Source organism: Theobroma cacao, chromosome 4 (assembly GCF_053813885.1).
Source record: "Theobroma cacao isolate CCN51 chromosome 4, ASM5381388v1, whole genome shotgun sequence".
NCBI lineage: Eukaryota > Viridiplantae > Streptophyta > Magnoliopsida > Malvales > Malvaceae > Theobroma > Theobroma cacao.
The window spans coordinates 31,218,738-31,234,745 of NC_142642.1; the positions used below are offsets into that span (position 1 = coordinate 31,218,738).

At 33.8% G+C, this 16,008-nt stretch overlaps 1 protein-coding gene and 2 long non-coding RNA genes across 3 annotated transcripts; 1 reads left to right on the forward strand and 2 right to left on the reverse strand.

The window, feature by feature from the left end:
• Positions 1 to 1,196: 1,196 nt before the first annotated feature.
• LOC148763290 (uncharacterized) lies at positions 1,197 to 3,352 on the reverse strand. The gene is made up of 3 exons (XR_016026014.1): positions 3,199 to 3,352; positions 1,391 to 1,460; positions 1,197 to 1,279 (listed from the first exon to the last, which is right to left on the reverse strand). It is a non-coding gene; the product is annotated as an uncharacterized LOC148763290 (long non-coding RNA).
• A 492-nt stretch (positions 3,353 to 3,844) lies between these two features.
• Positions 3,845 to 6,918, forward strand: LOC148763291 (uncharacterized). Its single transcript, XM_088805771.1, has 3 exons — positions 3,845 to 4,586; positions 4,743 to 4,939; positions 6,358 to 6,918. Exons 1-3 carry the CDS (start codon positions 3,845 to 3,847, stop codon positions 6,916 to 6,918), a joined length of 1,500 nt encoding a protein of 499 aa, XP_088661897.1.
• Positions 6,919 to 9,751: 2,833 nt separating this feature from the next.
• Positions 9,752 to 10,483, reverse strand: LOC148763292 (uncharacterized). The gene is made up of 2 exons (XR_016025701.1): positions 10,321 to 10,483; positions 9,752 to 10,086 (listed from the first exon to the last, which is right to left on the reverse strand). It is a non-coding gene; the product is annotated as an uncharacterized LOC148763292 (long non-coding RNA).
• Positions 10,484 to 16,008: the final 5,525 nt, after the last annotated feature.

The window sequence follows — 16,008 nt, forward strand, 5'->3', positions numbered from 1 at the left end:
CACCCGGTCTGCCTTTTGAAGCCCACAAGGCAGAACTCAAAACGCATAGTTTGGTGCTTGTGGAATCGCTCAAAACGACGTCGTTTGGCCTGGACCTTCCAACTTCTGCTACCCCACTGAAACGACACTGTTTTGCTCTCCTTCCTCTGGGTATAAAAACCCCTTTTTAGCTTTTTTTATTCATTTTCAAACTTCATTTTCTCTCTCTAATCGGCCACTCTCTGCCTTCTCTCTAGAAACCCTTTCCTCTTCCCGTCGGCACCGATGAACTACCCCTTTTGCTTCCCTCAGACCGGCGGCCCAGATGCTCCTATGTCTTTCTCTCAAAGCCCTCTTCCCTTCCGATCGACGGATCTGGCACCCCCTGCCTCGGTCGGTGGTGACCCAAACTGGTTTAGGCTTTCCCCTGCCGGTGGCCGGCGCTCCACAGATGCAACCTTCCTTCACAGCTCATCGATCTCTCTCACTCAAACCGGATCGAATCCCCCGTTGAAACCCCGATTGGACTTTTTAGTTCCCCCCTTTTTTGATTTTCTATTATTATTTTTTGGGTGGCTAGGTAGCTTCTGCTGATGAATTTTTTTTATCTTTGATTTTTTGTTGTGATCCCCTTTTAGATTTTGCAGGTAGTCCTTAAAAGGCCGGGTTGTCCAAAAATTTGGACAACCCGACGACGGGGTTTTGGCGCCAGGGAGTTCGTGGCCAGAACCCTATCATGCGTCTTTTTTTATATATATTTATATTATTTTATATTTTAGCTTATTTTATTATAATTTAAATTTTTTATTTATTTATTATTATTATAGGTGTCTACAAAGTTCACACTCATCCTTCCACACTATAATCTCTATCTTTGTTCCCCTTTCTCCAATGGTTCTCAAGTCCTTCCTTCCTTACTAACAAATAATATACAACTTAGTAATAACAAAACCTCCCTCATACTCAAAGAAACCTATTATTCACTTTCCTCAAACCAGTATCAGACAATTTTAACACCAGAGCTCCGCCTTCTTCTCCAACCAATGCTTGCCATGGCTATGGCAATACTATTTAGCAAAGCTTTGCCATGGCTAAATTTGTATTGTCACTTCTGGATCAGGGTACAATTGCACATTACCAAACAAAATAAAAAAGATAAATAAAACAGCGGTGCATTAAAATAAGGATGATACATATGCAGCAATCTCAAGTCACTCACCCAATTATCCAGGCTCCACCAGTCACAAACACCACAACTGGCTTTGGGCCATTACGATTTGTTGGTAAGTACAGATCCAATCTGTCAAATCATCATCAAATGAGAAAAAGAAGCATTAATTTATGATACATGACAAGCAAGTTCATACAATATTGGGGAGAATATAACTACCTGTGCCACATATTCACATACCTATTCCTCGGTTGATCTTAATAAACAATACTCCGGTGCACTTGACTTGAGAAAAAATAACAATATGCAACTGCAGAAGATTAAAAATTTATGCTTAACAAATCATATTCTGAAGATATTTGAAAGTGGCCTACGGGACAGTTTTCCTGGCAAACATGAACTGACATAGCTAAACTTATATTTCTGTTTCCCACCACATAATACTTATTTTTCTCTTTCATTCCACCACATAATTAATCTCTAAACTTCCTAAGTATGAAGGGAACCTAGTGCAGATGTCATTCATTCCTGGGCAAAGAGCTGCACCATCACAATCTTCACAAACTGGACTGCAACTTTTATCACACACGAGTATGCATCCCCATGAATTCAATTAGTGGGAGAACCAAGACAAGTGGCAGTAGAGCTACAGCCAAGTCAGTGGGGTCACTTGACCCCATTGAAAATTGAAAATGCTTTTAAAAACATATACGACAGTTTAGGAACAATTCTAGAATGTCCCACTAGAAAAGAATATTGAGGGATCAATATATAGTTTCAAAGAACATAACAACCATATAATCCTCAATAAAAATTATTTGTATTTCCTTTTCAATAGGATCAATCTAAAACTTTTCCTAAACTATCATATACTTTTTCCAAGTTCTTTCAAGATTCATTGACTTGGCTGTAGCTCCACTACTGATTATTGCTAATTGATAATACAATTAGGAATAAGTTTCAACTTTACCACACTTCTTAAAGATATGGACCAAATTTACCACCCATTTTAATAAATGCAATTTCAACATTATACTTTTAATTTGGTTCAAAAATGATCAAAAGTTAACAAAATATTCCTTCCATTTAATTTAGAGTGATAAATATGGACATTATCTCATTTAATTATTCAAAGTTCACAATTTCATGCTACAATTAGATTGCTTTTAAATTTTATTTAAATTGTCTTTCTTTTATTTAGCTAATAGATGGACATTTCAAAGGAAATCAACATTTAAAAAAACCAAATTTAGGCAAAGAACTAGTCATTAAAATAATACTCAACAATGTTCAAAGAAAGGCCCTATCGAGTTAGAAAATCTTTCGGCAGATCAGAGACGCATACTGGAATTTTGATATATCATCCTTATGACCATATAAAGTGCGAAGGGCTTATTTGTGAAAGGAACCTAGTTAACCACATAAATTTTTCCATAAAGAAGTATAGCAAATGTTATAAGGCAATTTATATTGAACATTCTCTTTTTGCTGCTTGTATCTTACCTATGAAAATTATATTATCACTATATATAAAAGTTATGCATAGAAAATTTCATATTATTATATTTTTGCATTGCGAATGATATTATGATATTAGTTTATTGAACCTACTCAAGAAAATTCCTAGCTACGCCAATAAAGACAAGTTGAGTGTTTGTGATCATTTTCTCTAATATCATAACAATTGAACCCTACGTTTGTTCTTTTAAATGCTAAACGACGATTTATACATCCAATAATGTTAAAAACAGAAAACCATTGTGTAATATGCTACATATATGAGAATTCGTTTCCAAGTTTCCAACACCTTCTTTTCCTTCTCCTCTTTTTTACTTCTTATTATTCTTTTTCTTTTCTTTTCTTTTCTTTTCTTCTTCTTTTCTTTTTTTGGCTTCTTAGATGATTTAGAAGAGTCAATCTGTTGCTCAACTTTCACTTTAACCAGAACCTCCTGTATTTTCACATAAAAAGAAAAAGAGAGGAAAATGACTAACAATAGGTATACAAGTTCATGCAGAAGATATAACCAATCAATAATAGAAGAATACCTTGAAGAAAACCAGGCATAAGAAGCAAAGCATAACAAGCAAGGCCAACTAATCTTGAGATCCATCGGTAGCCTACCCTGAATGAAAATTTATGATTAAAACAATATACAAAATAATCAAGTGAAAAGCTATGCAAATAAGTTCAAGGACAATAAAAAATATAACAAAAAAGAGGTAAATAGTTTAATTATATCTGTTGTTCATTAATTCTATCTCTGAATAGCAACAAATTGTCAACAAAATAAAGTATGAACGTGCACCAAATAAATTTCACAAGAACCAAGCTCAAAATATGGCAGAAAGGTTCACAATAGAAATAAATTATATTCAGCGTAAATTTTATTCTTTTCTTATTTTGAAATTCAATTTAATTAAAAATAATAAATATAATACAAATTAAGCAAAATAACCTAAATTTGACTCGACTTTTGAATTACACACACATGTATGATGAACTCGAATATGAGTTTGAAACCCAAAACGACCTAAATGCAAAACAACTTGGAACCAAAATGATACATTACACCAAAATGAAAAACCAGGAATTACAGATAAGATGTATGTACCTTGGAAACATTGTAATAATTTGATAGTGGCTTGGCTCCTAGAGTCAATTACACCATCTATTGCCTCAACGGTTTTTTACATGGACTCTGCTGTTGAGATTTGGAGTACTTTGCAGCAAAGGTTTGAACAACCAGATGATACTCGCATTTGTAATCTGCAGTTTTCTCTTTGTAATCTTACACAAGGGACTAAATCAGTTGACATGTATTTTTTTGAGTTGAATAGTCTTTGGGAGGAACTTAGAAACTATCGTCCTATGCCACATTGTGCTTGTGGAGGCTGTACTCAGAATTGTTGCAAGAAATATGTTGATCAATACCAAAAAGACATGGTTTTCAAATTTCTCAATGGACTCAATGAGTCTTATGCAGCCTTGAGATCTCAGATAATCATTATGGAGCCTTTTCCAACTCTGAATAAGGCATATAACTTGATTTTAAGGGAGGAAGCACAAAGGAAGCTACTAATTCAATCACAGCCTTTGTCAGACTCATCTGCTATGGTGGCAACTGCTGATGGAAAGAAGAAAGGAAAATTTGATATGCTGTGTAGTCATTGTGGGAAAAAAGGTCATCTTAATGAAAAGTGTTTTAGGTTGATCGAATTTTCAGAGGATTTTAAGTTTAATAAGAATAAAGCTAGTTTTAAGAAAGAAAATTCTGGGAGTTCATCAGTCAACAGTGTCTCAGCTGCTAATGATACTCAAAATGATCAAGAAGAAAGCTTAGGATCCAACACTATGTCCCAGATGTCTTTTACAAGGAATCAGTTTCAAAAACTACTTGCACTCATCAAAGAGAACGATTCTGACAGTGTTGGTGGTAATTTCTCAAACACTCAGTAGACTAGGCATTCTTTGGTTAATTCAGCTCTTGCAAGTATTATTTCTGATCATCATTGTTCCAATACTTTGTATCAACATTCAAATAGTCAATGCTTTGTAGACAATGTCATGATTAAACACAATTCTTGGATAGTGGACACAGGTGCATCAGATCATATTTCATGTTCCCTTGATAATTTTGTGTCATATAAGTCAGTGAGTAATGTGTTTGTTCATTTCCCAAATAATGCTAAAGCTGTTGTCACACATATAGGAGCAGTTAAGCTAAATCCTTTGTTAACTCTTCATAATGTTCTTCATGTTCCTGATTTCAAGTTCAACCTTATTTCGGTCAGTCAACTCGTAAAGTCTGTGTGATTCAGGACCTCAACACATGGACTGTGACTGGGGTTGCTGAAGTTTCATCAGGGCTTTACTTCATGCAGAATAATCAAGATGCACAATACCTTAAGCAGTTTAGTTTTGATAAGATTGTAAAGATTCCATTTACTTCTTCCATTAATACTTGTAAAACAAATTCTAAGATTTTTGATCTGTGGCATTACAGACTTGGTCATTTGCCTGTTGACAAAATAAAATTGCTTCATAAACAATTTCCTCTAATTTCTTGTGAGCAGGATTTTTTGTGTGAAGCTTGTCATTTGGCTAAACAAAAAAGGCTACCTTTCTCAAAACATGTGCCAAATACTAAATTTCCTTTTGAAATAGTACATGTAGATGTATGGGGGCCTTATACTACATGTACAACAGGAGGACATCATTATTTCTTAATTGTGGTTGATGATTTCAACAAATTTACATGGATTTTTTTAATGAGAGCCAAATCAGATACTTTGTCAATCATTCCTTCTTTTTATAATTTGATTCAAAATCAATTCAACACTTCAATCAAGCAAATAAGATCTGACAATGGCCCTGAATTCAATTCACTTGAAATTTATGCTTCAAAAGGTATTTTGTGCACCAGTTATCCTGTGTTGAAACACCACAACAGAATGGTGTTGTGGAAAGGAAACATCAAACTTTACTTGTAGTAGCCCAGTCATTGCTGTTTCAGTCAGGTTTACCTACAAAGTTCTGGGGAGATGCAATTCTTACTGCAGCTCATATCATTAACAGAATTCCTTCTAGTGTCATTCATAACAGAACATGACGCAGGAGCGTCAAGGATTGTATTTTATTAAATTTAGTTTTTGCTAATTTAGTTGATTTAGGATTTATTTTCTTTATTTTATTTAAATTAGGATTATTTTCTTATTTTTATTTTAATACTTTTAAGAATTAGTATTTGATTAGGATAGTCATGTTCTATTTAGGAATAGAACACCTATTTTATTTAAATTTCTTATTAATTATTCTAATTATATTAGATAACTAGGAGTAGAGTTTTATTAGGATTTGGGCCTATAATACTATAAATAGGACCCTTAGGCTTAGTTATGAAACATTCAGAATTGAGAGTTAATAAATAATATTTTCTTAAGCAGGAGTGCTTATTTCTCTAGGCTCTTTTAAAGAGTAAGAGGTTTTAATATCTTTGGCCTAGCTAACCAAAGTGGGATTTTGGCTATTTTTCACCTTAGTGGGGTTTTCAACCTTACCAAGATTACTGATTCACCTTAGTGGGGTTTTCAACCTCGCCACGATTGGTGTTTTTTTATAACGCCTAGGTGTCTTTACAACGCCCCGGCGTCAGAATACCTTATGAAGTTCTTTTCCATAAACCTTCTTCATATGATTATTTTAAGGTGTTCGGGTGTTTATGTTTTGCTTCCACATTGACACATGCAAGGAAAAAGTTTGATAAAAGAGCATCTAAGTGTGTATTTCTTGGTTATCCAGTAGGTATTAAGGGTTATAAAGTTTATGATCTTGATGCACATAAGATCCTCATATCAAGAAATGTGATTTTTCATGAGAATGTTTTTCCCTTTAAGTCCAAATCTAATTCAGTTCAATCATTTGAATTTCCCCAAACACCTGATCTGCATGAATCTAATTTCCAATTCTTCGATTTTATTGATGAAAATTTTGCCTCTCATAGTCCTTCATCATTTGAATCAGGATCATTTGAACCTTCTTCATTATCTTTTCCAGTTCATAATGTTGAAACTAATTCCCATTTTCCTTTATTATCTTCAGACAATGTGTCTTCTGGTAATGTACCTATTGTTTCTCCTAATGTTGATTCTGTTATTCTTGTACAAACTGATTCAAATATTCCTCCTGAATCATTACTTAGCAGAAGCAGTAGAATTAGACATCCACCAAAGTATCTAGAAGTTTATGATCATAATCTTTCTTCATAGAGTAATATTGTTACAGCACACACTATTTCTAGATATTTGTCCAGCAGTAGGCTTTCCAATGAACACAGAATTTTTACTGCTTCATTATCTCAAATACCTGAACCTTAATTCTATCACCAAGCTGTACATTATTCTCAATGGAGAGATGCAATGCAAAGTGAATTGAAAGCCTTGGAAGATAATGGTACATGGAGTGTGGTACCTTTGCCTAAAAATTGTCATGCTAGGGTGTAAATGGGCTTATAAAATCAAAATGAATGCATATGGTATTATGGAGAGATATAAGGCATGCTTGGTAGCCAAAGGTTATAGTCAAGTGGAAGGGTTTGACTATCAAGAAACCTTCAGTCCAATTGCAAAACATACCACTGTGAGGGTATTTTTGGCACTTGCAGTAGCCAAGAACTGGTTTTTGTCTCAGTTGGACATCAACAATGCTTTTCTAAATGGAAACTTGGAATAAACAGTTTATATGGATCTTCCTCAAGGTTATCATTTTCAAGGGGAGTGTGCACCAAGAACTAAGATGGTGTGTCATTTGCATAAGTCACTATATGGACTTAAACAAGCTTCTAGGTAGTGGAATTCTAAATTTGCAGCTTCATTGATTCAAGATGGTTTCAGTCAATCGAAGTCTGATTATTCCTTGTTTACCATGACAACTGCTAATGGAGATTTTGTTGCACTACTGGTTTATGTGGCTGACATTATCATTGGTAGCTCATCTTTACAAGCTGCTGATGAAGTGAAGAAGTATTTGAGTTCGAAATTTAAATTGAAGGATCTTGGTAAGTTGAAATATTTTCTTGGTCTGGAAATTGCAAGATCATCAGAAGGTATTTCTTTATGTCAAAGAAAATATACATTGGATTTGCTTGAAGAACATGGTATGTTGGGGACTAAACCAACTTCAACTCCTATAGATTACAATCATAAGTTAAGAAAAGTAGAAGCTGAGGAGAAACTAGTTGATCCTACTATATATCGACAGCTGATTGGGAAATTGTTATATCTGACTTTTACCAGGCCAGATATAACTTATGCAGTTCAAGTTTTATCCCAATTTATGGATAAACCTGGACATGTGCATATGATGGCAACATACAGAGTATTGAAGTACTTGAAGTTAACACCTGGACAAGGGATCTTGATGAGAGCAGATTCAAAATTATGCATCACAGCTTATTCTGACAGTGATTGGGCTGGATGCCCTGACACTAGACGATCTGTAACAGGTTTTAGTGTATTCATTGGCAACTCATTGGTGAGTTGGAAGTCTAAAAAGCAATCCGTGGTAGCACGAAGTTCAACAGAAGCAGAATATCGTTCAATGGCATTTGTTTGCTGTGAGGTGATATGGATACATTCCTTGTTAGTAGATTTTGGTTTTGAACATAAAGGTGCAGTCAAGTTATATTGTGATAACCAATCTGCCATTCACATTTGTAGAAATCCCATATTTCATGAACGAACGAAGCACATTGAACTTGACTGCCATTTTATCCGAGAAAAGGTAGTAGCAGGAATGATAAAGCCTATGTATGTATCAAGTAATGAACAAGTAGCAGATTTGTTTACAAAAGCGTTGCAACCAAAGCAGTTCCACAGTCGACTTAACAAGATGTGTGTTCATAACATTCACACACCTCTTGAAGGGGAGTGTTAAAGGAGAAGATAGGCACGTGAGCAGAATAAGTTTTCAAGTTAAAGACACGTGCTTTAGTTTTAACTTTGTACAGTAATTTATTAGTTGTTACTGCAGTTATTAGGAGTTGCTAACTTTTACTCTGTTCGTTAAGGAATTAGTTTTTTGTGTAATACTTGTAACCAACTATAAATAGGGGTTGTTGGTCATTTGTACAGAGCATGTGAGTGAATAAAATTTTTCCAGATTCTTATTTCTGCAGCTGGGCACTTCAACTCCTTCAACTTCTCCAGATTCTTTAACATAGATCACAAAATTATTTTAGGAAAATAAATTTGTCAACAATGCCAAGTATACACTTGAGATCAGAGTTTTTAAACTCTACCAATCGAGTTACATAGTTTTCATATCCATTTGTCAATTAATTGACATATTGTTATTAAATATTTTCATAAATATGTTTTAATGAGATACGTGTCAATCTTTTAATATTGATTATAAAATTTGAAAACTCTGACAACAATTTATAGGATAATTTTCAAAAAAAAAAAAAAAAAGGAAGTGGAAGTCTATTTGTCATTTAAGTTTTATTAGATAAAACCATTGTAAAATTTCAAAACTATTGAAATGGCTACAAAGCTAAAAATTGGATAAAAACTTTAAGTAATAGCATAACCACATGATTTTGAAAGTAAATTCAATAAAAATTTACTTAATGTTTAATTTTTAATAGTATACCACCTGATTTTGAATGTATAAATTCAATACTTAAATGTTTTAAAACTAAAAATTTAGCATTCATTTTTATTGCCTTCAGTTGAGGTTTGCCTCTTGTAATGGAAAAATCGGTGTAGGGATAAATTTTACTGAGCGCCGAATGGAAATTTTTGTAATTCAGGTGTAGGGATGGTTTAGATATGTCCATGGATCGGATTATCCACCTAGACATGTAGGCCCGACCCGCTTTAGACCAGTGCTTGAGATCGACTGTTTGGTAAAATTGTTTATTTTTATTTGATTTTAATAGTAAGGTATAGATATAAATTTAATAAAGTTATTTTAATAACCAAATACGATGTAGTTAGGCCCACAGGAAATGCGACTCTGGAGTAAACAGGGTTCGCCATTATTTTTAGAGAAGATATTGAGAGGTACAGGGTTTAACTGATAATACGTAAGAGGAGATAATTGGGGACATTTTATGCCTGACCTTTATTTCCCAAATTTAAAACCAGGGGCAAATCAATTACACTATTCTTGGATATTTACTCCCAAAATAACAAGTATAAAGAAAACAGACAAGACATTATTATGGAGCTCAGTTATTGTTCTTCATTCTTTCAGCGTGGATGCTTTTATACTTTATTTAGGTTAGGGGCAATCACCCTGGAAAGGAGAATTACACTTCTTTGGGGGCTTTGGGATGCAAGAAGTAAATGGTCTGCCACGGCATGGTACTGCTGCTGGAGGTCTGTTCCCTGTTACAGGGGTTCCACTTCCACTTCCCCCACCACCTTTAGAACCTACAAATGTTATGAGAATATTAAAGAAGATGAAGATGATTTTCATGTTATCCTAAAAGTTCATTTCTGTTGAATTTCGTAATAAAAACAAGAATTTTTATAAAAAAAATAAATAAATCTAATGTTTGTTTGTTTCAAGATTAACTTAAATCTAAAACTATTAAGTAATACATGTAATACAGGCGAGAAAATAATACAGGCGAGAAAATAAAACTAGTGCACTTAGCATCTTACCAATACTTTGAGCAGCAATAGAAGAGGCGGAGAAGAGAAGGGCGGACAAAAGAAGGAAGAGTGTAAGCAAGGCCCTCATGTTTGGAAGTTGAATTAATGTTGTCTTGGCGTGATATTCACCACCTGTTTACCGATATTTATAGTGCATTCATCGGAGAGGGAGGGAGTGGAAGATTTTCTCTAGACTTTATAATATAGTTTCTATTATTAGGAGAAGGGTTGTCCTTTCTGAATGGTATCAAAGAGAAAGCGCAGAGAAGCCCCCCGGACAGTGGAAAAAACACATTCGTACCCAACCATCAATATTGACTAGGGAACACGGATGGATTCACACTTGGCTCGTTGGAGAGCAAGTGCCTGGCATTTTTTTTAACAAATAAAAAAAAATATAATATACAACTGTCCGGATAAATATACAACTTATTGTCCGGATAAAAAATAATAACAAATAAATAATAAATAATTTATTGTTTTGATTATAAAGTGGCATTTTTTTTTTAACAAATAATATACAATATTGAGTGTGGAAGGATTCACACTCATCCTTCCACACTATAATCTCTATCTTTGTTCCCCTTTCTCCAATGGTTCTCAAGTCCTTCCTTCTTTATTAACAAATAATATACAACTTAGTAATAACAAAACCTCCCTCATACTCAAAGAAACCTATTATTCACTTTCCTCAAACCAGTATCAGACAATTTTAACACCAGAGCTCCGCCCTCTTCTCCAACCAATGCTTGCCATGGCTATGGCAATACTATTTAGCAAAGCTTTGCCATGGCTAAATTTGTATTGTCACTTCCGGATCAGGGTACAATTGCACATTACCAAACTAAATAAAAATGATAAATAAAACAGCGGTGCATTAAAATAAGGATGATACATGTGCAGCAATCTCATGTCACTCACCCAATTATCCAGGCTCCACCAGTCACAAACACCACAACTGGCTTTGGGCCATTACGATTTGTTGGTAAGTACAGATCCAATCTGGCAAATCATCATCAAAAGAGAAAAAGAAGCATTAATTTATGATACATGACAAGCAAGTTCATACAATATTGGGGAGAATATAACTACCTGTGCCACATATTCACATACCTATTCCTCGGTTGATCTCAATAAACAATACTCCGGTGCACTTGACTTGAGAAAAAATAACAATATGCAACTGCAGGAGATTAAAAATTTATGCTTAACAAATCATATTCTGAAGATATTTGAAAGCGGCCTACGGGACAGTTTTCCTGGCAAACATGAACTGACATAGCTAAACTTATATTTCTGTTTCCCACCACATAATACTTATTTTTCTCTTTCATTCCACCACATAATTAATCTCTAAACTTCCTAAGTATGAAGGGAACCTAGTGCAGATGTCATTCATTCCTGGGCAAAGAGCTGCACCATCACAATCTTCACAAACTGGACTGCAACTTTTATCACACACGAGTATGCATCCCCATGAATTCAATTAGTGGGAGAACCAAGACAAGTGGCAGTAGAGCTACAGCCAAGTCAGTGGGGTCACTTGACCCCATTGAAAATTGAAAATGCTTTTAAAAACATATACGACAGTTTAGGAACAATTCTAGAATGTCCCACTGGAAACGAAATATTGAGGGATCAATATATTGTTTCAAAGAACATAACAACCATATAACCCTTAATAAAAATTATTTGTATTTCCTTTTCAATAGGATCAATCTAAAACTTTTCCTAAACTATGATATACTTTTTCCAAGTTCTTTCAAGATTCATTGACTTGGCTGTAGCTCCACTACTTTTTATTGCTAATTTATAATTCAATTAGGAATAAGTTTCAACTTTACCACACTTCTTAAAGATATGGACCAAATTTACCACCCATTTTAATAAATGCAATTTCAACATTATACTTTTAATTTGGTTCAAAAATGATCAAAAGTTAACAAAATATTCCTTCCATTTAATTTAGAGTGATAAATATGGACATTATCTCATTTAATTATTCAAAGTTCACAATTTCATTCTACAATTAGTGTCACGACCTGGCACTCCCTTCGAGCCCGTGACAACCGCCGTGAAGTCTCAGTAATCATTCATTACTCTGTATGTCAACCGAAACCTCGCAAGGCTCTTGCATCAGTTTTCCACTTCCCCTGTGAGCAATAGTCACTAAATATCGAGTTTTAAGAGAATATAAATTAGTTTAGATCGAAAACAATCAAAATAAATTTTTGACCACACAAGGGTATTTTGGTCATTTTTACCTGAAAATTTCGAAACCTGATAAAAATATAACGTATGGTAGAAAGATATCCATTTTCGATTAAAAATAAATTTTTACAATCTAAATCATCCATTTGGAGTGAAAAGTTGATTAATTAGACTAAATAAAAATATTCGATAATATATTCTATTTTCTTATAAAACAATTTTTATAGAACTATACATAAATAATTTTTGTAGCGTGAGAACAAAACAAATTCATACACATAGTAATACAATAAACCAGGTATTCAAAATTATCCTACAGTGGCATATGGACCCCGAGATAACCAAAAGTGTGCAAGAATGTAGACCTACAATTTCCAAGAAGTAAGTCCAACATAAATCCTTGATGAAATCGACTGCCTACAGATTATCTTGAACCTGAAATGGTTAAAAAGGAAAAGGTGAGTTTTCATAAACTCAGTGAGTAAACAAAGTCTGTCATTAACATAAAAAGCTGAGTAAATGGAGACAGTTAACTTTTCATCATACCATAGTCTACAACATTTTGTACTTGTTTCAAATCATATAAAACAACACATTTCATTATAATACACATCACGACTTATGATTTTCTTAAAAACTTGGCTCATGCCAAAAATCATACTCGGTGATACCTTGGCCGAGGTATTCAACCGAGTCCGCCAAGGTTATTAAGTTAACAACTACTCATAAAAACATAGTTTAGCCATCCCTTGGCGTTGGCAGAGTTCATCCTCAAGTGGTGGTTCGGCGTGAAGTGAACTCTATCGTACCTTAGGAGATATCCTTCGCACCTCTCTTACTAAGGTAAATATAACGGGGTTTACCGTGCCCCTCTAATAGGCTGGTCCACGGAAACCCTCCTATTGCAGTGGCTAATCAAATAACCCACAAATCAATAAAATTTTAACAGCATAACGTGGCTAACATAATGCTACCCAGCCTGTCAAAGGAAAACAAACAGTTTATATATTTCACAACCCAAAATCCCAACCACATATGTCATCACGTATCAGTTCATAAATCATCAATTCCAAACATAGGTACGTAAATTTAAATATATAAGCAACGTCAAAGGTTGGTCTCCACATACTCACATTTTCAGAAACATTATTGAATTGTAAAATAAGTCATAAACCTTATTCCTTAAATCAATTATTAGTCATAAAACATAAAATTCATTTAGGTTCAATATTCTTAAAATCATAAAAACGATTGTAAAAATACTCTAGATAGATAAGATGAACAGTGGTTACTCACTTTGACGGGAATTTACAACACTCCTATTCTTGATCCTCGAGTGCAATACCTTTGCCCTTATCCGAGGGCTCACCACTTATACATAATGTGCAATGGAAAATTTAATATACTTATGCTAAATCGTTACAAAACTATTCTATGTTCTATATGAATGCATGCAATGAAATGGGAGGTGTTCGGCCTATCGCGCACTATGCACTATTTAATCGGTCTAAACGTCCAATTCGATTCCAATTAATTTATTGCACTTCCAGTACTCCCCAAAATTTCACAAACTTCACTACAAGTCTATTCTAAGTGCAATTACCAAAATATCTCTCATTATGGTGCAAATTGCCAACAACGGGAGTAAAATTTTTCGGTACCCGTTTTCGATTTTCGATATTCCTAAGCACTAAATACATCTAAATGGCGTGAAAAACAACCAAATTCATCATCAATCCTCACCCATAAAATTCTGCCAAGATAGGTTCTATAATGGGCATGTGGATTTCTTGCTTAATTTTCATACTAAATGTTACTAAACACCTAAAAACACTAAGTTACCTTGAAATTCAACTAAATTCATCACCAACTTTCTCTCTCCAAATCTGGCCAGCATATTGCCCCTCATGAAAACTTGAATTTAATTCATGGAAAATGGAAAAAAATGCATGGGCAAGATGAATTTCAAGCTTCATATTAAAAATCTTACCTTTAGTCATCAATTTCTTGAAAATTCAACAAATTTTCCTTCGTTTTTCCTCCCTAGGGTTTTTCTTTTCTTTTTTTCTCTTTTCTGCAGGTGCTGGTCGGCCTTGAAATGCTGAGTGGAAGAGTGTGGGCTGGTTTTTGAATTGCAATATAAAAATATTAAAATTTTGACACATGTCACCTTTTTATTGGTCCACTTATTTTAACTTAATTTTTAAGCCTTTTCTCACCACCACAAATGCTCTAATATTTATCCATACCATAAAATAATAAGAGGTAGAATTCTGGAGCTTGACAAATGTCATGGTGGTGTAAAAATACAATTTTGCCACTAGGGTGGTAAAATTACCATTTTACACTTATGCTCTGAAAAATACTGGAATTAAATTTTTTTTTTACTTCCTAACCTCAAATCATACTCCAATACTCAAATCATACTCTAATAAGTCAAATGGGGTCAAAAAATCTTTTCTAAAAATTTCTATTTTGTCCTCAGGTGGCAAATGATCATTTTGCCTCTAGATAGTGAAAATTTCGTTTGACTCCAAATTGATCCTCGAACTCCAAATCACCATATTAAACCATTCTGGTACTTTAATATCCTTAATTTCATCTCAAATTCTCTATTTGATCTAGTTCAAGGCTTAAATCAACTTTGTTGTACCTCTAGGTACAATACCTACTTTTGTAAATTTTTCAGGACTCTCCTAGCATGCAATCATGCTATCATCACATGCATGTCATGACAAGTATTTTATAAGGTCGGGCTTTACAATTAGATTGCTTCTAAATTTTATTTAAATTGTCTTTCTTTTATTTAGCTAATAGATGGACATTTCAAAGGAAATCAACATTTAAAAAAACCAAATTTAGGCAAAGAACTAGTCATTAAAATAATACTCAACAATGTTCAAAGAAAGGCCCTATCGAGTTAGAAAATCTTTCGGCAGATCAGAGACGCATACTGGAATTTTGATATATAATCCTTATGACCATATAAAGTGCGAAGGGCTTATTTGTGAAAGGAACCTAGTTAACCACATAAATTTTTCCATAAAGAAGTATAGCAAATGTTATAAGGCAATTTATATTGAACATTCTCTTTTTGCTGCTTGTATCTTACCTTTGAAAATTATATTATCACTATATATAAAAGTTATGCATAGAAAATTTCATATTATTATATTTTTGCATTGCGAATGATATTATGATATTAGTTTATTGAACCTACTCAAGAAAATTCCTAGCTACGCCAATAAAGACAAGTTGAGTGTTTGTGATTATTTTCTCTAATATCATAACAATTGAACCCTACGTTTGTTCTTTTAAATGCTAAAGGACGATTTATACATTCAATAATGTTAAAAACAGAAAACCATTGTGTAATATGCTACATATATGAGAATTCGTTTCCAAGTTTCCAACACCTTCTTTTCTTTCTCCTTTTTTTTACTTCTTATTATTCTTTTTCTTTTCTTCTTTTTTTTTTTTGGCTTC

Coding starts and splice junctions, on each gene's coding strand:
- LOC148763291 (XM_088805771.1), top strand. CDS start 3,845: ATGGACTCTGCTGTTGAGATTTGGAGTACTTTGCAGCAAAGGTTTGAA. Junction 4,587..4,742: donor CGATTCTGACAGTGTTGGTG/GTAATTTCTCAA, acceptor ATTCTTGGATAG/TGGACACAGGTGCATCAGAT. Junction 4,940..6,357: donor TCAAGTTCAACCTTATTTCG/GTCAGTCAACTC, acceptor GATTATTTTAAG/GTGTTCGGGTGTTTATGTTT.